The 22907-nt window shown below is 41.4% G+C and overlaps 1 protein-coding gene across 1 annotated transcript in view; it reads left to right on the forward strand.

Moving 5' to 3' along the window:
• The window catches only part of LOC117435328 (contactin-2-like), a 29648-nt gene extending 7197 nt beyond the window's left edge, over positions 1–22451 (forward strand). The window contains exons 3-23 of the mRNA XM_059004834.1: positions 3179–3317; positions 3948–4123; positions 4616–4711; positions 4899–5111; positions 5295–5397; positions 5677–5858; positions 6062–6198; positions 7171–7300; positions 7754–7904; positions 8242–8369; positions 8777–8952; positions 9435–9555; positions 9671–9829; positions 10072–10221; positions 10777–10847; positions 11224–11458; positions 12314–12429; positions 15025–15211; positions 15508–15620; positions 18576–18744; positions 19140–22451. Of these exons, the coding sequence (XP_058860817.1) occupies positions 3179–3317; positions 3948–4123; positions 4616–4711; positions 4899–5111; positions 5295–5397; positions 5677–5858; positions 6062–6198; positions 7171–7300; positions 7754–7904; positions 8242–8369; positions 8777–8952; positions 9435–9555; positions 9671–9829; positions 10072–10221; positions 10777–10847; positions 11224–11458; positions 12314–12429; positions 15025–15211; positions 15508–15620; positions 18576–18744; positions 19140–19246 (3059 nt within the window). The 3' untranslated portion in view covers positions 19247–22451. The remainder of the gene's footprint in view (positions 1–3178; positions 3318–3947; positions 4124–4615; positions 4712–4898; positions 5112–5294; positions 5398–5676; positions 5859–6061; positions 6199–7170; positions 7301–7753; positions 7905–8241; positions 8370–8776; positions 8953–9434; positions 9556–9670; positions 9830–10071; positions 10222–10776; positions 10848–11223; positions 11459–12313; positions 12430–15024; positions 15212–15507; positions 15621–18575; positions 18745–19139) is intronic.
• The last annotated feature ends 456 nt before the right edge of the window (positions 22452–22907 follow it).

The raw sequence follows: 22907 nt of genomic DNA on the forward strand, positions 1-22907 counted from the left end.
CTAATGTGTCTGGGGGATGGGGAGACAGTGGGGGGCTCTGGGGAGATTTGGAAAAACTATTAAAAATTAACGCTGTTATTGTAGGTCAGCAGGCAAAGGGAATGTGTTTTTGTTTTACTAAATAATAAAGAGGAGACAGATTTATGAAAGATTAATGGCACAGACCGTGCTGCTCTTGTTTTGACTGAACGCCCCCAACTCACCCCCTGCTGTGAGACACAAAAAGACAAAACTATAATTGCAATTTTGAAAAGTATTTTTTTGTAAGTTTTTTGTAAGTTTCTCTTGGGGGGGGGGGGGGGGGGAAGTAAAAAAAAAAAAAAAAACCTAAGTAAACTATACTTGTGTGAATTTATATAAACATGATATATATACAGCGCTGGAAACAATTAAGAGACCACTGCAAAATTATCAGTTTCTCTGGTTTTACTATTTATAGGTATGTGTTTGGGTAAAATGAACATTTTTGTTTTATTCTATAAACTACTGACAACATTTCTCCCAAATTCCAAATAAAAATATTGTCATTTAGAGCATTCATTTGCAGAAAATGACAACTGGTCAAAATAACAAAAAAGATGCAGTGTTGTCAGACCTCGAATAATGCAAAGAAAATAAGTTCATATTCATTTTTAAACAACACAATACTAATGTTTTAACTTAGGAAGAGTTCAGAAATCAATATTCATGCGTCTATAAATAGTAAAACCAGAGAAACTGATAATTTTGCAGTGGTCTCTTAATTTTTTTCCAGAGCTGTATATATATATATATATATATATATATATATATATATATATATTAGCTCAAAGAGTACATTACATTACATTAAGAGTATACATGCCAACAGAAGTGTTTTATTTTTAACAACAGTTTTTTTTTTGTTTTTATTTAAACAATTCCCTGCTACAAGCCGTTCTTTTGAACCTTGAGAAAGTCCATCATAGTCTTTTCTTTCTGCAAGGCAAAACATGTTTGCCAGGGTTCACTGAGTAAATGCTTCAGGAAAACTAGTTTTACAGACTCTGCATAATTCTGCTGGTCATACAAATAAATTAATCTTTGCATCTGTAGTGCTGCGGTTTTGGACTATGCTGGTTTTAGACTGATGCATGCGTCTTTATGTGTGCCCCACAGGCATTAAGTCTACATTAGCAATAATGTACTGCATTTCAGAGATAAGATGACAGGGAGCCGTGGATAATTGAAGTTGTGGTAGAATGGGGTGCAAATAAATGAGGTTCCACTGTACAACTATTCTGGTTATTTATTATCCTTTTGGAAATAATTACTGCTTAACACCCTCTTACTGATCCATCTATAAATTTGTATTTAAAATACACTCTAATATGGATCATATGAATTGAGTGTTTTGTATTCTGTATGGATGATGTGAAGCATATCTGTGGATGGAAGACGGACTCATGTTGTAGAGCAGTTAGATCCATTCCTGGTTTTACTGGGAGTGTTAGACACACCTGATCTTGTTACCTGTACACCCTGTGGCTAATCAAGCTAGTAGTTTATAACATGTAGTTAAATAAGAATAATTAAACTATTTTCTATTTACTGTGACATCATTTCCATATGTTATATAATAAGTATTCTATATGCTATAGAACCAATGTTACCCTCCCTCCCATTCAATCACTTCCAATTATTGGTCCCAACATTTTTCTGCAAAACATAAAAAATGTCCCAATTTCCAAGGGCGCCAGATAGCACTCGTACGTTATAGAAACACTCGGCAATCATATTAAAAATATGGTTCCAGAATAATATTTTGAATATAGGTTCCTATATTAAATTAAAAATATAAATATATGAAAAATGATATAAATGAAGGGTACAAATAGCAATACATCTGGCTATAACATCTATAAACCTGGGCATGAGTCACAGGTTGTTTTTCTTAGTTTAATGCTAAAGCACTATATAAAATAAGGAGCATGCTTTAAAAAACCACTGGATAGTTTTAAATCTATTTTTAATGTGTGTGTCCCGGTTCTTAGCTTTGGAAATCTGGTCACCCCCGTGATGCACGTTATTTAATGTGCTAGCTGTATTGCAAACTATAAAGTGCGTTCCACGGTTATGTTTACTTCTGTGGTCAGAAGGAGCCCCTAGTGCGTAGAATGCAGCATTGTGTTTTGTCTGTGACTGGTACAGTAACATACAGTTTTTTTTAAACCTTGGTAATATTAATTGTTGCGTCCCTGGAGAGGTTATTTTTAACACATCTGCAGACTTCTAGCATCAAGGGTTACCTGTTTCATACTGTAAGCACCAGATCCTTTCAGTGCCATTCATATAAATACTGTATATATCTATCTATCAATCTCTCTAGATATATATTTCAGTAACAAATCACTTAAATTGTTGAATGAATGTTCTCAAAACTACCCGTTTTGACATGTTCTTGGGTGAACTGGATGTGTAAGCATACCAGTGACATGTGAAGAATTATTAAGGATTGCAAGTTTATTATCATTGAGGTGAATGCTTTGTGCCACGGTACAGTCATTACCATGTTTGCTATTATGCCTGATGTTTTGCATCACTGCATTGTGGTAGCATGGTATTATTAATTTCCTTCTAATATCATGTCCTCCTTCCTTTAAATAATTATTTATAACAGATCCTTAAACTAGCATTAAAAGCCACAAACCACTTAGTTTCACATACTGATAGTTTTAGAGTTTCTGTCTACAGATGGCACTGATTAATACCATTTAAAGACAATTCCAATGCTATTTCATTTTATTCACGCTATGATCCCAAAACCCATTATCGATGGAGGCAGAAAAAGCTTTGTGTGTTTTTAATCTCTCCCCCATGGTAGCTCAGAAAGACCTTCAGCATTGCTCTGAGGGATTCATTATTCACGCAGTTTCACTGCTTCCTACTGCGCTGTGATAGGCAGTTCAGAATAGACCACGGAGTCTCTCTCTCTCTCTCTCTCCCTCTCTCTCTCTCTCTCTCTCTCTCTCTCTCTCTCTCTCTCTCTCTCTCTCTCGTAAAAAGCACAAATACTCTAGTGTTCAAAAGAGCATCCTCCCATACAAAATATCCCAGTTCCATATTGAGAACCTCTCCAGAAAACTCATTAATCTCACAAAACCAACACTGTGCAGAAGCATACGGGCAATCAGAACTCCCCCGGTTCTCTCTGTTCCAGTGCCGAGCATCTCGACGGGGTCCAGCTATGGGCCAGTGTTCGAGGAGCAGCCCTCCAGTGTTCTCTTCCCAGAGGGATCGGCCGAGGAGAAGGTGACACTCTCCTGTCGAGCCAGAGCCAACCCCTCAGCTTCATACAGGTGAGTCATCGTCTCCCGTTATAGAGGCTCCACAGTTTGGTACATGCTGCAGAGTGTTTTTTAAACACTATTTGTCTAGTCTAGAAACCTAATTTATACTTACTTTACAAAGGAGGCATGGGTATTTTTACAGTATAGTAGGACTTTGTTTTAATTGGAGACATTGTCCTGATTAATGCTGCAGGAATTGATTATTCAGAGCTCTCCACAGAAATCAGGTGCTGACAATTAGGTGAGGGGTGATTGGTGTTGATCGGGCTAATTTACCATTCAAAGTGAAAGAAGTGAAGAAACCAGCTGCTTGGATTTGTGATGATTGCTGCTTTTCTTAGATTTTGTGGAGAACAGCAATCTACACAAATCCAAGCAGCTGTTTCACTTGAAATGGTAAATTCGCCCAATCCACACATGTGGCGAGCTTGATCAGAATAATCGAATAATCGGTTTGTGCAGCTCTAGTCTTGATCCAGAGAGATCTTTATATCGTCTGCTCCTTGTGGTTAGCCACTCTTTATATTAAGCTAGTTTCAAGGTTGGGGGTGTGCACACTTGCATGCATATACTAAGTCATAGCTATTGCGTATAGTGTTATACACTATAGTGCAAAAGTGACGTGAGCGCCCCCTGCAGGTGGAAGATGAACGGCACAGATCTGCGCTTGGACTCGGACCCGCGCTACAGCCTGATGGCAGGTAACCTGGTGATAAACACCCCAGTGCGTGCCCGGGACAGTGGCTCCTACCAGTGCCTCGCCACCAACCCCAGCGGCACGGTCATCAGCAGAGAGGCCCTGCTCCGATTCGGCTGTGAGTGTCGCACCCGCTTTCCAGAGAGCCTCTTATCTTTCCAGATTCAAAAACATAGTTTCGAAAGCAGCCATTCTGCATTGCTGGTAAATGTATTATATTTGGGGGTTTCCACACTTGAGGGATGGCTTGTTCCTTAAAATATTTTGCCTGGATATTTGTTAGGTGTCTGATTGGGGTATAATGGACAAAGAATGCTCCGTTCAGCATTTATTTATCAATCTCAATGCATGTTGGAGAAAGCTATTGTATATTGAATTAACTGTAATTTTCTAAATATAATATACAATAACTATAACCTGCACCCTTTCTATAACGCACATGACTGATAAGCCTAGAGTTACATGCCTTGTATAATGTGCATCCAATCAAAAATGCCACATTATATTATGTATAAATAACCTGCAACATGTAACATGAATGTATTATATTCTGAAAGCCTTTACAAAATGCATTCATACACCCCTTCCCCCCTATTTTTTTATTTTTTAGACCTCCATGAATTTTCTCCAGACGAACGAAGCCCTCTGACGGTTACAGAGGGAGTGGGATTCACCATACCTTGCAACCCTCCCCAGCACTACCCAGGTATCCTGTCTGGGTGGACATGTCTAAATACTTAATCAAATATAATGCTACATATATGAAGAAAATAAACTGCTTTGGGACTATTGCTTGAAGACTATCTTGTGCCGACTTAGCTGCCTGCCTCTTAGTTTGGTCTTATTTTTTGAATAAACTCCCTCTCCTCTTCCTCTTTTTCTTCCTCTTGAAGGCCTCTCCTACCGCTGGCTGCATAAGGAATTCCCGGAGTTCGTGCCAGCTGGGAACGGCCGCTGGTTTGTCTCCCAGGTGACGGGGAACCTGTACGTGGCGAGGGCGGATCTTCCTGACGTGGGCAACTACTCCTGCTTCGCCACGAGCCGCATTGACTTCATCACCAAGAGCGTGTTCAGCAAGGCCACGCTGCTCAGAGTCAACAGCGACGGTCAGAACACATTCCCTTATCGTAACACACACCCGTCGTCTTTGACTTGAGTTCCAGCCGAGACTGACTTTCGTAAAGCTGCAGCATAACAGAACATCACCTCTCATCCCCCCCCCCCCCCCTCTCTCTCTCTCTCTCTCTCTCTCTCTCTCTCTCTCTCTCTCTCTCTCTCTCTCTCTCCAGCCAGTCACAGAAAATACAGCCCCAGCATCAAGGTGCGCTTCCCCTCCGAGACCTACGCCCTGGCTGGGCAGACCGCACAACTCGAGTGCTTTGCCTATGGCAAGTAAGGGCTGCTATTGGTTCATTCTAATTTGCTGCAGAACCCGTAATGTCTAGATGGATGGGTGCTGTATATAATATCTTTTGAACACTCACCAGAAATTCAAAGCATTGAAATAGGACTGTTCTGTTTAGCCAGACCATTCCCTCGCACTCACTCTCTTGCCAGGCCGTATTCTCCTATCTTCCCACTTCTCTCTCACATTCCCCTGCTCTCTCTCCCTATCCCCACTCTTTTTCTCCTGCTGAAAGAGCCTTCCTCACTGTTACGATTCTCCCCCAGCCCAGAACCAGAGCTACAGTGGCGGAAGGTGGATGGTTCTCTTCCCACCAAGGCCCTCCCCACAGCCAGGAAACCCATCCTGCAGATCCCTGAGCTGGGCTTCGAGGATGAAGGAGTATATGAGTGTGAGGCCAAGAACTCTGAGGGCCAGGTCAGCTACCAGGGCAGGATCACCGTGCAAGGTAACAGGACCTGGGAGGACCCAGGGTCAGAACTACATTCTAATGAATCATAAATAAAAACTTGTTATTCATTTCTGTTATTAAACGTTAACTCCTTGATGGGGATGCAGGGTTACTAACCCACATGCTTCAGGTTTTCGTATTGCACTTGTATTTGAGCTGGTGGAATATTGGTGTCCCTGACCTTTGCCCTCTCTCCCAAGCCCAACCAGAGTGGCTGCAGGTGATGAGTGACACGGAAGTGGAGATCGCCTCTCAGTTGCGCTGGAGCTGCGCGGCTGCAGGAAAACCTAGACCCTCAATGCGCTGGCTCCACAACGGGCTGCCCCTGAGCTCACAGGTATGCAGTCAGGTGTGCTGAATACTAACACTGCTGACCATTGTGAAGTCTACACAATGACATGGGTTAAACATGATATCTGGTGGTAATGAATATAACTACCATGAAAGCGCGTATCTGCAAGCAAGTGAATCCGTTTATTGCTAATTTATAGTATTCAAATTGTGCTTTTTGATTCAGAACAAAAAGTAGGGGCATACAGAATGCGTATGTGTGGCAAAGTGGTAATTAATAGACCAGGTGAAGTGCAGGTGCAGGTAATCCAACTAAGAAAAGACAGACAACAAAGTACAGGTGAAATGGTTTCTGGTTTATTTGTAACACAAATGGTCTGATGACCCAACAGTAAATAATAGGACGACCTGCAACACACAGTGATGTGTATTGCTCAGGGAATAATTATGGGTTGCAGTCCTGCATAGTCCAGTACAAACACCAACCAAAGTGCATGCTGTAATGCTTGCTGTGAAGTACAATTTATCTGTGATACATTGTTCAGGGTTGTCTGGGTTTAGTGCTGGCCGTGGGCGATAGCCCCAGATCGTGTTAGCCGTCTAGTCTTAATAAAGAAACACACAGTACGTTTTAGACAGACAGTCAAAACAAACAAAACACTCATGGTAATAATCACAGTATCGGTCCTTTCGGTTCTTAGCATAACAGATCACCTGACTACGTCCCCTTTATATAACGTCAACCATGACCCCTTGGTTAACGAGCGCAAACCGTTAACCTTCTGGGTCAATGATTTAGTGTACCGTAGCTCAGTCCCCTTTCTAGATGGCTGACTTCCGCCTAACCCTGGGAATGGACTGTCAGGCCTACTCTGTTCCCTTTACTCAGTGCCCTCACAGCTCGGGAAGGAGGTCTAACACCAAGAATCATTAAATCTCTGTCACAGTATGTAATAGACTATGCAGGTTGCTGTATCTCAACACTCGTAGTTCATCCCTCTCTGCAATCTTCCCCCAGGATCGGATCGAAGTGGACAATGGAGAGCTGAGGATCACTGGCCTGACCCTGGAGGATTCTGGGATGTACCAGTGTGTGGCAGAAAACAAACACGGCACCATCTACGCCAACGCCGAGCTGAGAGTGCAAGGTGAGAGGTGAAAGGGTAAAACCTGTCTGCTAGGAGGGACGTGTCTCCAGAGTGACCTCTACTCCCTATCCAGCAAGAGCTTCCATAGAGGCTGATACTCACTCATTATTTTGCTAGTTCACTTTTCACCCATCTAATATGTCATTACAATATTAAAACGTAAAAACATCCTCCAATTACAATTCTTTTATGATAAACCTAAAAGCTTCTAAGAGACATCCCCAACAATATTTCGTCTATTAAGTATTTCACAAAAATGCCAATCTATTTTACAAAGCCAGGGATGTAATTTGTTGAATAATTAAAACAAAAACATTATAATTTACAAACAGTGTACCCATTACAGATTCTCTATATCTGACATCCTGTGTTGGCTATTTGATTCACATTCTATCCCTTTTCCCATTTTTTCCTATCTGTTTTTCCTGTTTTCTCTTCTTTCTCCGGCCGCAGTCCAGGCTCCTGATTTCCGGTTGAACCCGGTGCGACGGTTGATCCCGGCAGCCCGGGGGGGCGAGGTTATAATCGAGTGCCTCCCACGAGCCGCACCCAAACCCGTAGTGTTCTGGAGCAGAGGCACTGAGCTCCTCACCAACAACAGCAGGTAACCCCAGCCCGTTCATTTCATGAATAGATTTAATCTGATGATCCACACTACCTACATAACATGTGTTCATCATGTCTGGAACACGTGACTGTGAATGAAGTGAACAGCGATTGAAAATCTGTTCAGTGTGAATCAGGCATAAGTGTGATGCTGCTCAATGTAAGTCATTCAGACAACTCTGGCTACCATTGAAACAATCAAGCCAGTCTTGATTCAATCAGTGTTTTCAAAGTTTTGCAAATGTGTTTAATTACTCCAAGTTCCCGGACACCTGAGCAAGTGAGAGCTAAGAAATGGATTTCATAACCTTTAAAAAGTGTGTCCCGGCTCGCAGGGTCACCATCATGGAGGACAGCAGCCTCTGGATTCGGAATATCAGCCGTTCAGATGGGGGAAAGTACACCTGTTTCGCTGAGAACTTTCTGGGGAAAGCCAACAGCACCGGGATCCTCTCAGTCCGTGGTAGGACTGCCCCCTGTCAACCCAGCCCACTCCATCCCTACACCCACTGCAAACACAGATACTGTATAATACACACCCTTATTAAAGTTTACCATGGTAAAAGCATACAAGAACAGAGATTGCTATTCAGTGGGAAAGACTCCCACTGAATAGCAATGATCTATTCCTGGTTTTCCTGGGAGTTTAATAAGACACACCTGAGCTTGTTACCTATATACTGTGGCTTATCAAGCTTGTTTTAAAACTTGGGATGGGTGAAATTCATATGTAATAAGAGTCTTATTTCCATCCCTGCAAAAACATCGTAAAGCATAAGCAAGGCCGGTAAAGATGCAAAACTACTTCCACCACTGGCCTATAAATGGTCTCATTGTCCCTGCTGACATCTCTCTGTTTACCCCATACAGATGGCACTAAGATCACTCTGGCCCCCTCCAACGCTGACATCAACCAGGGCGAGAATGTCACGCTCCAGTGCCACGCGTCACATGACCCCACCATGGACCTGACCTTCACCTGGGCGCTGGACGGCTTTCATCTGGACATAGAGCAGACCGACGGGCACTATCAGCGCGCCACAACAGTGAGCCATCGCTCTCTGCTTTCTTTCATTGGCTTTCTGATGTTATTATGTGTCTAGGTCTATGTGAACAGGATGTGTAAAGGGTATAATAAATGCAATGTCCAGACCAGGGTTTTGCTCCCAAAAACTGTCTGTCTTTATTTAATTCAAATAACAAAAGAATAAAACTTCTCAAAATAAAGCAGGTTGCCCCGATACCAGCAATGGTATAGAGGAAGCACAACACGGCAGATTGCAGTCCCAAACAAAATAAACAAAACAAATTAAGACACTCCGGTAATCACAAGTCCTCCGTGCACGAAACTGTGCTCTTGGTGCAAGTGACTTCCTGTTTCCACCCACCGTCGAGTCGACCCGTCTATGGGAACGTGTACTACCAACCGTACACAGCGCCCTTTCTGGTCGGGAGGGAGATTTACAACATTTATCCTTTATCTCTTTATCACAGTCTGTTACTAAAATGTATTGAAATGTCTCCTCAGAAAGAAACTATCGGAGACCTGCTTGTGCTAAATGGCAAGCTGAAGCATTCTGGGAGGTACACATGCACAGCCCAGACCGTGGTGGACAGCGCATCGGCCTCTGCAATGCTCGTTGTGAGAGGTAATGTATAGCTTGGGAAGAGCAGTTTAATTGGATAGCACTTTGGTTTAGGTCCTATTAATGGCATAAGTTGTATTTCTTGCCCTTAAAAGAGTCTGGTTTTCACTTGGTGTAGGTCCTCCGGGTCCACCAGGTGGGGTAGTGGTGACAAATATCAAGGAAACGGAGGTGGAGCTGAGGTGGAGCCGGGGGTATGATAACCACAGTCCCATTGGGAAGTACACCATCGAGTCCAGAATGGCACTATCTGCGGACTGGAAGAAAATGCAGACTGGTGAGTCATATTAATCTTTACTTTTACTTCTCCTTTTCGAGTTCCTTGGGTTCACGTTAACTTATGTACACTGAACAGCTCCTCAAGTCATTCCTGGTCACAGGTCATTGATAGCGAAATACAGCAGCATCTCAGTGTCTGATTATACTGTATATACAAGGCATCGTTAGTGTAAAACCGTCATATTTGATCGAGGATGAGACAAGGAAGTACTGATTACAGAGCTCTGTCCCGCCCCGCAGACCTGCCGAATATCGAGGGTAACGCAGAGTCTGCCCGCATCCTCAACCTCCTGCCCTGGATGGACTACGAGTTCCGGGTCATCGCCAGCAACATCCTGGGGAGCGGCGAGCCCAGCAGCCCTTCACAAAGGGTCCGCACACGAGAGGCAGGTCCGTAGAGCACATTGACCTGTCACCCGAAACTGTGGCCGTGCCGTAAAATCAACTGAGTCTGGGAGTAAATCACAGTGCCGCTATGTTTATAGACGATTGTTGTTATTTGCCGCTTATTGAAAGCCGCTGTCAATCAATCAATCAAAACCTTTATTTATCCAGATGAGTCAATTGAGAACAAATTATCTTTTACAATGACAACCTGGCCAAAGGCTCACACCTTTTCCAAAAGCGCAATGTGAAAGCAATTGAAAGTTCAGTTTTTACTCCTAAATGACACTGACATAAACGATGGGGCTTTTTGAACCCACGGCAAGTTGTAAAATCTAGACCAATATAACTACAAGTGAACTCATTATAGCCCGTGATTGCAGCTGATGTTAAAAGGCCATGATAAAGGGAATTGCCTGTTAAAGCAAACATATATATTGGGTAGGAAAAAGAGCTGTGGTCATGTTTGGGTACTTTTGCAACAGGTATGGCACCTACCAAGTTTCAGAAGGGTGAGGGGTGAGGTAAGCAAGCTAAAGGTGTTTGTGTTGATCTCCACAGCTCCCACTGTCGCCCCTTCTGGACTGGGGGGAGGAGGCGGGGACAGGCATGAGCTCATTATCAGCTGGACTGTGAGTGTGTCTGCCTGCTTTACTCATGTATAATATTCCATGTGGAGTCGTTTGCATGTGTATACTGCAATAAAATAACACGTCATAGAAGGTCCGTAGCTTCTGCAGCCAAATGACTGAGACTCAGAGCAGAAACAGCACTTAACTGACTTTTTAAATTAAAAACAACAAGAAAACAGGACAAGGAAAGACCAATGCTCTTGTCATATTATACTATTCAAGTGTAGTCTCACTCGCTAGTATAAAATCCTCATCCTCAAGAGTTCAGTTGCTACCTGTGTGATTACCCTTTTTACTGCAGTTTAATTATGGTTTGCAGTTTGTTTGTTTTTTTTTTAATAAAAATGAGAAACACTTTTTTTTTTCTCATCTGTAGCCAATGGCCCGCCAGTACCAGAATGGAGCGGCGTTCGGCTACATCCTGGCATTCCGAAAGAAGGCAGACCTGGACTGGCGTCTGGAGAAAGTGGCCAACGTGGAATCATCCCGCTTCATGTACCGCAACGAAACCACAACCGCGTACTGTCCCTTCGAGGTCAAAATCAAAGGATACAACCGCAAGGGAGAGGGCCCTTTCAGCCAAACCGTCCTCATTTACTCTGCAGAGGAAGGTGAGCGCTGAGAGACTGGAGGAGGGGCGTGGCCAAGATGCTGTAGAAAAAATTAATTTCTAGGGGCTCCCAAGTGGCGCATCCAGTAAAGGCGCTCCGCGTGGAGTGCAGGATGCGCCCTATAGCCTGGAGATCGGTGGGGAGGGTTCAGGTCGTCAGGGTAATCCTCGGTTCACCGCGCACCAGCTACTGCTGTGGCTGATAGGGCGCCTGCAGGTCTGCTGTAGGAGCCACTCAGATCTGTGTTGTCCTCCGGCACTATGGGTCTGGTGGCTTCGCTGTAGACCTGCAGCACGCAAAATGCAGCTTGGCAGGACACGTTTCAGAGGACACGTGTCTGCCGCCATTTCTAGAGTTTTACATCCCTGGTTGTAAAAATAATATGAGCTATAAAAATCAGACCAATGTCAAAATGTCTTTTGGGTCAAGCCATTGATCAATTTTATAACTAAGTCTCTTTTTAGAGTGTTTAATGTTTTTATAAAGGCAAAATGTAAACGATGACAAGCCAAAGAGCATGGTCTTAGGCTTACAATTGTTATTTTCCTGAGCCTCTTGCTCTTGGGTGATAAATACAGTATGCAGCACAGGTTGCCAATTTATACAGTAAATTCACCAGGAACATCCACACTTTGAATAGCATCATACTGAATAATATTTTAAGCATCACGCTTGGGGACTGAATTCTGTGATGGAGACTTTAAAGTTAGGATTAAGTTAAAGGTTTTGGGGTAAAATTGTGATTTAATTGTGGAAACATGGATGTCCCTAGAGAATCTGGCTCCAGAAGAATCAAAGAATTGTGTGTTAAATATGAATAGAGAATACATGCCAATCTCCCTCCGTTCCCCACAGAACCAACGGTGGCCCCCAGAAGAGTGAATGCCAGCAGCATGTCTGCTTTCGAAATGCTGGTGTCCTGGGACCCAGTCCAGAACCTCTCCCTCAACGGTGTGCTGCGTGGATATGAGGTGAGGCACACAGTCATGGATTCATTCAGTCATCTGTTGTCTATTTAATGGCATTTATAATTGGTTATCCTGACCCAATGACAGATAACCACCCTATTCATGTTTCCTATCTGTGCTTTTCTTTATAATGCACGGATGTTTTTCTAAGTCTTACCAGGGCAACTTCTCGTACTCCATAGAGTTCACATAAAACAGTTTTTTAAAAATTATAAAAATTAAATTAAAAAAAAGGTGATGCGATGAGTTAAAGCTTTGTGAATGGTTTGAGTTAAAAAGTAACTCAGTTATCAATTATATTGGCAAGATGTTTTTTTTTCTGTAGTTACGACCCATAACGTTTTATAGGAGTAATTTCTTTGTTTACTTTTATTACCGCTGGAATTGCACAAATATCATCATTAAATTACAGCCAGTGTGAAATTTGGCAGGTCAGTTCTTCTTTTGAAAGCCTGAAAAAAAAAAAAAACACCTGAGAACCTACAGTATCAAACTCTACTTGGGCCGAAATGTGTTCTGTTCTTGTTGATGACAAGCCTCACTATCCTGAGCCATGCTGACGTGTGATCGTTCCTTCATCTTCTTTATCACTGGGGGCACCTATCCGACACTGTCTGTGTTTTAGCATTTGGTTGCATGTTCTCTCAGTTAATGATGGTTTTGGTATCTGTTTGGATCATGATTTAGTTGAGTGGGATAAGCTATTGTGCAAAAAACAGTGAGGTGTCTGCAACAGTTAAAAAAAAACTAAAAACACTAGCCTACAAGCAGAGTGGAAGTTAAAACTCCATGAGGGAATTTCCAAAGACAGATTCAGTACAGTAATGGAAATAATGATGGAAACCCACTCATTAGGAGATCCTTGATAACTGGTTATTGATAAATCCTCACACACACCTACATACAAGCATGCATACCTACCTACCTACCTACATACATACATTCATACAGTAGCACAGCGGCTTGTAGTCAAGACAGACAGTGCAGGAAAATATCACAAACACAGGAACTGTAGTTCAGTGTTTTCTGCACATTTTTAATAAACAAAAAACAAAGAAAACAGTTTGAACAAAACCCTACACACAGAACTCTTCAAAATAAACCAAACCGCACCCAAGCATAGCTCTCCCGGTACCTTTCTCACTTGTTTCACTCCTACGCTCCACACTCTCCTACACAACCCACACCAAACATTCATTCCTTTGTTCTTTAGTTCTATAGGGTGTGACCAGGGATAACTGTCAACCAGTCATTCCATTAGCACCTGGCCACATTCCAAACTCTTCAATAAAACCATCACACAGTTCAATTAAACAATTTAACTAAACCAATTCAACAATTACCTCCACCTGTGGCTGTGCCTAGGCTGCCCCAGATACACATTTCTTAGTGTGCAGGGCCTCTGCCCTGTCACACTTCCTCCCCCTGCTCTGCCACAATACTTACATACATGGTGAACATTTTCTAAAAAGTGTTCAAAGTACATAATAATTATATATTACAATGCTGGTATCAGTGGTCAATCACGACAGCAGCAGGGCTGAGATTGTCAGATCAAATACTGTAGAAGCATGATGGCTGCATAACCCTGATCAATACCTGCAGGTAAAATAAAGCGTGACCAATTCTGATCTTAACCACAACTGTTCCAAGTAAAGAAGAACTCCTCCCCCCCCCACCTTTGCTAAAAACTCTGCACGTCATTTTGATAACAAGATCAGCTAAAGTGCAGAGTACAAGGCTACATGGAAAGAGTGACTGAAGCAAAGGGGGAAAGAAGGAGGCACAGCAGATAGTAGCACAGTATAAAGTGCAGCTGGGAGCCCCACTGGACTCCTGTTGCAGAATAAAGTCCAGCGGTTTAGTGCAGCTCATATTATTAACCGATTGAATAGGTTGGGCTATTACCAAAGGTCGGGTTGGCTTTACATTAATGTATGAAAGAAGCTAAAACCAGACGTGTCCTACGATAGCAAATTCATCAAAGGATGAAAAAGCAATATTATTAGAGATGCACAAGGGTTAGTAGTATGGCATTGCAGAGGGATAATAGGATTGTAGATTTGCAAAAATGTTACAATGAGCCATTTTCTAGCACAGTAACACACTTGAAGGCACGGGTTGTGCGCATGAATCAGTACAACCCAGGTCTTTTTTGTGTGTTACTGTTTACAAATATAAAAATTGGCTAAAACATTGATATTTACAGTAAGTATTTCAGAGATATAACTGAATCCATTGATGCAAACATATTGGTGCAGCATTTTTTTTTACATTTTGAATGGTAGACATAGAACGTGCCACCAGACCACTCCAAAGTGTATTTATGCCACCAAGATCCTGTGAACTCATATTCTTGGTTTCAAATACAGGGATGGAAATAAGACTCCTACTGCATAGCAGTTTGATCTATTCCTGGTTTTACTATGACCTTAATAGAACACACCCTGAGGTTGTTACTATACACCTATATTAAAACCTGGAATGGGTGAAACTGCTATGCAGTAGGAGTCTCATTTCCATCCTGAAATATGTGAGACAAGTATCGGTGCAGGTAGGATGTATTTATGTTTCTTTTCGCTTACTGCGGTATTTCAGATCCGTTACTGGAGGAAGAATGATAATGAGGCGGCTGCAGACCGAGTTAGGACGGCCGGGCTGGAGACCTCTGCACGAGTCTCAGGCTTGAGGCCTAGCACCCTGTACCACGTGGCAGTGCTGGCCTACAACAGTGCAGGGACTGGACCTCCCAGTCCCACCACCACCACTACCACCAAGAAACCACGTGAGACACCCCCCAGACTGGGAACAGTTGTGATCCAAGCTGAGGTTGAGGGTTAGGGTTAGGGTTAGGGTTGGGTTAGGATGAGGGTTAGGGTTGGGTTAGGATGAGAGTTAGGGTGAGGGTGAGGGTGAAGGTGGTTGGAGTTGAGGTTGGGGTTGGGGCTTGGTTTGTATTTTGGTTTGGTCGATGTTAGGGTGGGGGTTGGAATCAACAAAGTGCGTTATTATGCAAAACAAGGTAAATACGAGGACTCCACAGCAGTGTTTTATTTCCCACCTTGATCTGTGCGTGCGCAGCTCCCAGCCAGGAGCCTGGCAATGTTTCGTGGAGGTCTGATGGATCGTGGGTAACGGTGGCCTGGGATCCCGTCAAGGCACTGAAGAATGAATCAGCCGTGATGGGATACAAGGTGCGTGAAAAACACTGCTTTCAGTATTTTCTAGAGAGCTTCCAAAATCAATAATATAGTAGAACTTTGGCTCATTTTGACCCAGAGAAAAGAAAACAAATCTGTTTCTAAGCTGTGATGAATAAAGCTTACATTTCATCATCGCCATTCAGAGGGTAATTGCCCTGATGATGTCTATGATAAGAAGACTCGTAGGCTGTTTACAAGTGTCTGACTCTGATAATGGTAATCAAACTAAGAGACATTTTGTGCTGTCTGTCTGTCTGTTTCTCATTCCATATAACAAAGAGCCGTTAAATTATTCCATTTCTTATCTGGGATGGGTGCATTGGCTTCTGATAGCACCACTCTGTGCCATGCTGCAGGATAGAGTGTGATACTGATAAATGACAATACATTGCAATACAAAGCATACATTTACAACATGTAGTGCGCTGCCTGGAGAGGTTACCATAAAGTTACCATAGAGTGCGATTCACAAAAAATAATAATAATAAGAAGAAGAAGAAGAAGAAGAAGAAGAAGAAGAAGAAGAAGAAGAAGAAGAAGAAGAAGAAGAAGAAGAAGAAGAAGAAGAAGAAGAAGAAGAAGAAGAATTAAAGCAGACATCACATTCTCATTTTCAAAGCTTTCAAGGTTAAAAATCATCTATACCGTGATACCTAGGGGACTATAAACCTACATGCATTGATAACTGAAACCGTAACTGGCAGTAATCTCAGTCAAGAGCACAATAGCAACAGTAAAGTATCAAACATTTCTGAGACTTCCCCCTTTGATCTTTTGATTGATTCATTCTACGAAACTTTGAACTAAAAGTGTCTTTGCGGCTCTGAAGAGAAGGGGAGTGCGGGGGAGATATATTGTTGATTAGCGAATCCACAGTTAGTGTTGCAAATCTTGATTCGTCAACGAAACCACAGAACAATTCAACAGAAAAGCGAATTCAATTTTATTATGTAACTATCATTTCAACAATTAATTATAGTTTCAAACATAACACTTAGAAAATGGCTTGCATTTTTTTCAGTTTAGCATTTCATATTATTTGCTAAAAGTTATACAATCACACATTAACACAGGGGTGAAATTCGGTACTCAATGAGAACGGATGACTTATTTACCTTAGTTCTTGGTAGGAAGCTCATGAGGAGGTTATTTGGCAGCTTTGGTGCCAATCATTATTAAACCAATCAGTCAGTCTCATCCGCCAGTGGATTTATATGATTGGTCAATAACGTTATCAAAATAATGTGTTGGTACCCTCCCCTGATATCGACAACTAATTCTCTGTTGGAATGGAAAGTAAAAAACACGGTTATTGACAGTAAGTTTACTATTTTGACATGTATAATTTAGCTTCCTGATTAATATATATATTTTTTTATTTTAAACCTTCAAAACAATAAATATGACTGATTATGTAAAATATAGCCATTTTCTGGGGGCATGTGAAATAAAATCAATTTAAAGTAACGTGTAGCAATGCATTCTGGGAACCACTCTACAGAAAAAAATAATATATAATTATGTTCTTAATGTACATGATGAAGTTAAAAACTATGTTACTGAGTTTTTGAATGTTACTCCCATGAAGACAAAAATTAAAGTCATGCTTGTGTCCACGCTAGCTACGAAATTAAACTTTTTATAAATCCAGCTAGTTTATATGGTTCAGTTGGTAATTAATCATGTAAAGAAATGTTTTAAGTGGCATAAACAACTCAAAGTGTTGAATCGGTAAGAAAATAATCCTTATAAGTCTCGTGACTAATGGCACCCAAAACAGTGAATTATTTTTACCAATTCAACACTTAAGCCCTGGTCACACCTGGAACGATAACAATAACGATTTCAAATGAATGGAAGTGATCAAACCACACCGATAACAATCACTGTAAACGATAACGGTAGCTATCGTTTCGATCACTTTCAGAGCGATTTTTTTCCTGTTACAACGATACATTTTCCTGGCCAATCAGGGCTGTATTAAATGTGACATCATCAGCTACCTGGTATTATTTTATATATTATTTTAAACATATTAAACAGTAAATACAGGCATTAAAAGTGGGCGTGTAAATAAAAGTGGGCGTGTACTAAAAAGTTGATTGGCATTTGCTGTACAATATAACGCAGCCCTTTTTCGTTCTGGTGTGACCGCTGCATAAATGATGTATGGTTTTGGTTATGGTTATGGCTCCAGGTGCATTGGTTTATACTGTATATCTTCCACAATTCAATACACATTTCTAATACTAACTGATCTTCCTACTGACTGCACGAGTCAAGCTGCTGCACAATGCTTTGTGTGCTTGGCTCACCCAGGGACCTTGTACCAGCAAGGACCACTTTTCAAGGTCTTAATCATACTGCCTTACAAGCATAATATGTGCTATTCCCCAAACTGATAAGATCCAATCTTATCGCAAAACCAATGTTTTACTGAGTTCTTAAAGTTTTTATTGTGACAGACAATCTATGCCTGTGCTGTGGGTGTGAATCCAGTATACAAATTTGGAGATAACAATTTAGTGCATTTAACTATACATGCAGTTCAGTGTAAGTTCAAAGGCACTTTGTTCCACTTCTGAAACACATTTTTTGCCTGTAAAAATAAGCAAATCGCGCATTGCTCCTGGTCACACAGCTGTTCAGATCAATTGAATGGACTCCTGTATTCCAGGAATAACCCCCAGCCAGAATATAGAGCTTGCATTAATTACATTACTGCGTGATGTAGCTCACAAAAGTGTGGGCTGTACTGTTAAAGTAGAAATGCAATTCACGGTACGAACATTTGGAAATTTGCTACATGTTGTGTCTCTTGAAGATGTACTATATTGGATTTTACATTTAAGAAACCCTTTTTTTCTGTCTCACACTAACTGTTTAATCCCACTAACCAGAGTTTTTCCCCTGTGTTGGACTGCACTGTAATGCATGTTGATCCAGATCCTGTACAAGCAGGAGGGTCAGGCAGTGCTGAAGGTCCTGGATAAGGGGAAGACCTCCATCCAGCTGCCCCTACCCCGGGACAACGGCTATGCTGTGCTGGAGATCCGAGCCTGGGGGGAAGGGGGGGACGGAGCCCCAAAAGAGGTCATTGTCTCCCAGGACTCAGGTGAGGGGGGAAAGAGTGGGAGAGGGCAGATATGAGGGAAAGGAGATCCCCAAAACATCTCTGAGATCTCAGGAGTAACAGAACCTTTATCAAACTTGGCCATTGTCAAACCATTTCCAATGCATTTACCAAGCCTGACCCTGGTTTTTACCATATTTTACCATCTGTGCTTGACCGTGCTTTACTACACTGCATTTTGCTATGCTTTTGCATTGTAATTACACAGTGGTTGTCTAGTTATATTACAGCTCCGGGTATAACTACTAAATCAAAGTTTGTAGGTGTTGTGGTGTTTGTTTCAGACTCATTGTGTAGCTGCTCACTGTGCAGTTCCACTCACACTGCATGTGAAGAGCTGCCTGCTACTTTAACACAGGACCTTTTCTTTGTTCCAGGCACCGGCATGATGGTTCAAAACTCAGCAACAGAGCACACCTCTCTGCACACCGTCTTCAGCACCACCCTTGTAATGCTCGCTCTCATTGGCTTACTGGAGCACTGACTCCAGCCAGAATGAATCTCATTGGTCGGATACACGTTTCTTTTTAAAACAGGAAGAAAAAATAAAGGACGCTTTTTTTGTTGTTTTTTTTTTCCTTTCTTTTAGAAAACCAGAAGATTTCGTACTACTGTGAAGGCTGTTTTTGAGGAACCTAATGACTTTTATCAAGGTCTACGGAAAGACTGACAAATGTGATTTAAACAATCATTTTCGATAGAAACCTGCCTTATGGATTATTAACTTGAATATTTAGAGTTTTTAGAAAGTAACTATACCTTCACATAGAGCAACAAGGCATAGCTGTGAGCACGCTCAGTGTCATGTGAAACACAGCGCAGCTGAGTGGTGATGGAAGCACAGTCTGTAAACCAGGGGCGTACCCAGCAGTTTGTAACACTCTGGAGATGCATGTAAAGGTTTTTCCTATGACATGCAGTGGGCTGTATTCTAAAAGCACATCTTGGCCTCCTTTAAGATTGCTCTGCCTTGTAGATCCAGTGTATAAAAGCAGTTCTTTGAGACTGCCAGTGTGCTTCATGAATGCAGCTGATGCTTTGGTAGAATTTGTCTCATGAGCCACGACCTTTGCCTTGTGTAAAAGATCCTGAATTCCCATGACCGCACTGATCAAAGCCTCACAGCTCATTGGCTAAAAGCTTTAAATCTTGTTTTCGCATGGCTTCTTTTTTTTTTTCAAGCTGTAAATATAGTTGTATATTGAATGACTGAATGTGAGGGCTATATAGGTCGTGAGATATGCCTGAGTCTAGACAGTAGAATAATTCATGCACTTCACAATTTGAAGCTGTTTCCTTGTACGAATGTCAACACAGTTGGGTACACCCCAGCTGGGGAGAAAAACAGCTATGTTTGCAAAGCATACTGGGAGTTGTAGTTTTATTCAGCATTCGTTCTGTAAGCAATCATGTTACGATTAACAGTAAGCATCCATTTCTACTGTTCCATTTTTCTAAGCTTGATCAACTTAATCTCTCAAGGCTGTTTTATTAACTTTATTACAAATGGATCAAAACTGATTATATATACTGAGCATCAAAAGAAACGTATCACTTATATCTGAGCATCAAAAGAAACGTATCACTTATATCTGAGCATCAAAAGAAACGTATCACTTATATTTGGATAAAATTCACTAGATGTGATCGAAAAATGACAAACTCTGTTTCAGAGCAGGTGCATTGACTTTTTATAGTGCTAATTAACAATTGACACCACAAAGATGCTGCAATATGATCTGTCGATCTTGGGCAGGTGCTGTGACTCTTGGTCTCCCAATTCGTGGCCTGTCATTGACAGAGTGTGTCTGGTTATACCGTCTCGCCAGTTTTGAAATTGCTGGCTGTGAGCTCCCAAGACGGCGAGCCACAGTACACTGCCCTAGTCCAGCCTCCAACATGCCGATTGCACGAAGGCGCTGCTCTCTTCACAGAAGTGGCATATTGGTTTTTTTCTGTGATTTTCTTTATTGCTTTTATTCAAGCTTGCAATTCAACAGCTAAAATCACTCCATGTCCAGTGTCCAATCAATTGTCGCACTAATTAGGTGATTAAGTGCATATGCTTCAGTCATAGTCACTCAAGCGTGTCATGGTCAAGGATGAATGATCGAGTGATTAAAAAGAAACCAGAAACATTTTGTCAATGTCCATCATTTCTATACCTTATTTTCTTTCGAAAATAAATGTGTTATAATAGTGATACGTTTCTTTTGATGCTCGGTATACATTCTGTTTACTAAAAACTACAGCTCCAGTCTCTTTTATACATCTCTCTTCGCATAGATCAATAATGGTACACATGGGGTGTACATCCTGTAGGTGGTAAATGGGATGGGCTCAGTACACCTCCCCACACACACTTTTTCAAAGTGGACACAATTCCATTAGTCCCTTCCATTCTTCTGTTTAGTTTTAACAATTTCACCAATTGCTTTGGATGAAAAAAACCATATCCAATGAACAAATCTGTAGATGCAATAGTAAATGCTTCCACACTGGGATTTGAAAAAAGCATTGACATTGACACCTTCCCTGCTTGGTCTCCCTATTTAAACAATAAAGGCTTTTTACAAATCTTGTACTAATTTAAAACTGTTAATGTTACAAAACAGGTACCATGAGGAATCCTTATATTACCTTCTGTTTGTGTACACTTCCAGGGCCATACATTTAAAATGCCTTTGAGTGAAGAACAAACCCCAGATCTTCCTATCTGCGAGAGGTTTTGGGGTATTTTGGAGCACTAGGGTGTTTACATGCAGTATGTGTCATTTCACATTGTATGTCTGTCTGTAAGAGCCTTTTGAAATCTCTTGAACACTGCAGTTCTTCTTGAAGATCTGAACTCTTTTCAGATGTACTGTATGTGATTTTTATTAAAAATTATGTTGGGATGATTTTGACGCTACTTAACTATACGGATTCCTGGTCACAGATAACAGGTCACAAAATTCTACAGACTGCTTTCAGGGCTGTTGGTGTTCTGGTTAGCAGAAGCAAAGTTTCTCTAAAACAGTTGCAAAAAAAAAAAACAGTCCTTATCAAAACATTCCTGAAACCAGTCCTTAAAATGTTATATATATATCTGGCCCGAAATGTTTTTAATAAAAACACATCGTAATACAACCTCACTGCACCAGGCTTCTGTGGAATCTGTTAGCATATGGAACCATCATTCAAGTAGCTTCAAAAATCCCCCAATGAAAAAGTTAAGGCATACTGTATATCAACTACATTTTCGTAGAACTGCATTTGTTACCTGTATCATATCCTAATTGGTCTGTTCTGTATGATTTTCTATTGCTGTTTCTGCTCATATCACTATTTATTTATCAGAAGCCCTTTTTGTTGGAATAGTTAGTAAGCAATGAGCATTGAGGAGTCTTTTCAGAAGCAATGTTGGCTGGTATAATTGGTCATCACGGCAAACAACGATCTAAGCAGAAGCCGCAATAGAGAATCATACAGGACACAAATAGCATTAGAAATGAAAGATTAGGAAAACGTAACTGACACAAAGCATTTCTTTCAGGCTTTGAGATTAGTCACCCAGCATTGTAATTGTCTCTTAATTTGCTATGGGCACTGTTATTAACAAACCTCGTGCAATGAGTTTGGATCTCAATTATACAGTGTAGTTTTAGATCACAGTTTCATTGCAGCTGTGTTTGTATTGTTTGTACGGGGGAGGGGGGGCGTGTGTGTGTGGGGGGGGGGTCTTTGGGTGAGAGGATCAACGATGGGCAATCATGAACCTGAGCTGTGAGCTCCTCTCAGGTACAAAAAAAAAGCAGGTGCACTGGGAACCAAAAGGTTAGTTTGTAATGTAATTGAAATGTCACAAAGCGAACACCAACGCCTTCATAAAAATAAAAAAATAAAAAGGCACTTGTAAATAAGCTATTCAATAAACGAGTTGGGATTGTCGTAAAAACAAATCTGTCTTGTCTTTTCTCCCCCATTAGATTACATACAATTGATCATATTGCATATTACAACTTAACAGTGTAAACCGGGCTCTGTCTGAGCTGCACCTACTGTATTTGTTGTCAGACTAATATTTGGTTTTTCAACAATGTTTGCAGAACCTGTCAGTTGGAGTAGTTAATAATGCTTGCATGCCAATTAAGAACTGTATCACA

Source organism: Acipenser ruthenus, chromosome 30 (genome assembly GCF_902713425.1).
Source record: "Acipenser ruthenus chromosome 30, fAciRut3.2 maternal haplotype, whole genome shotgun sequence".
NCBI lineage: Eukaryota > Metazoa > Chordata > Actinopteri > Acipenseriformes > Acipenseridae > Acipenser > Acipenser ruthenus.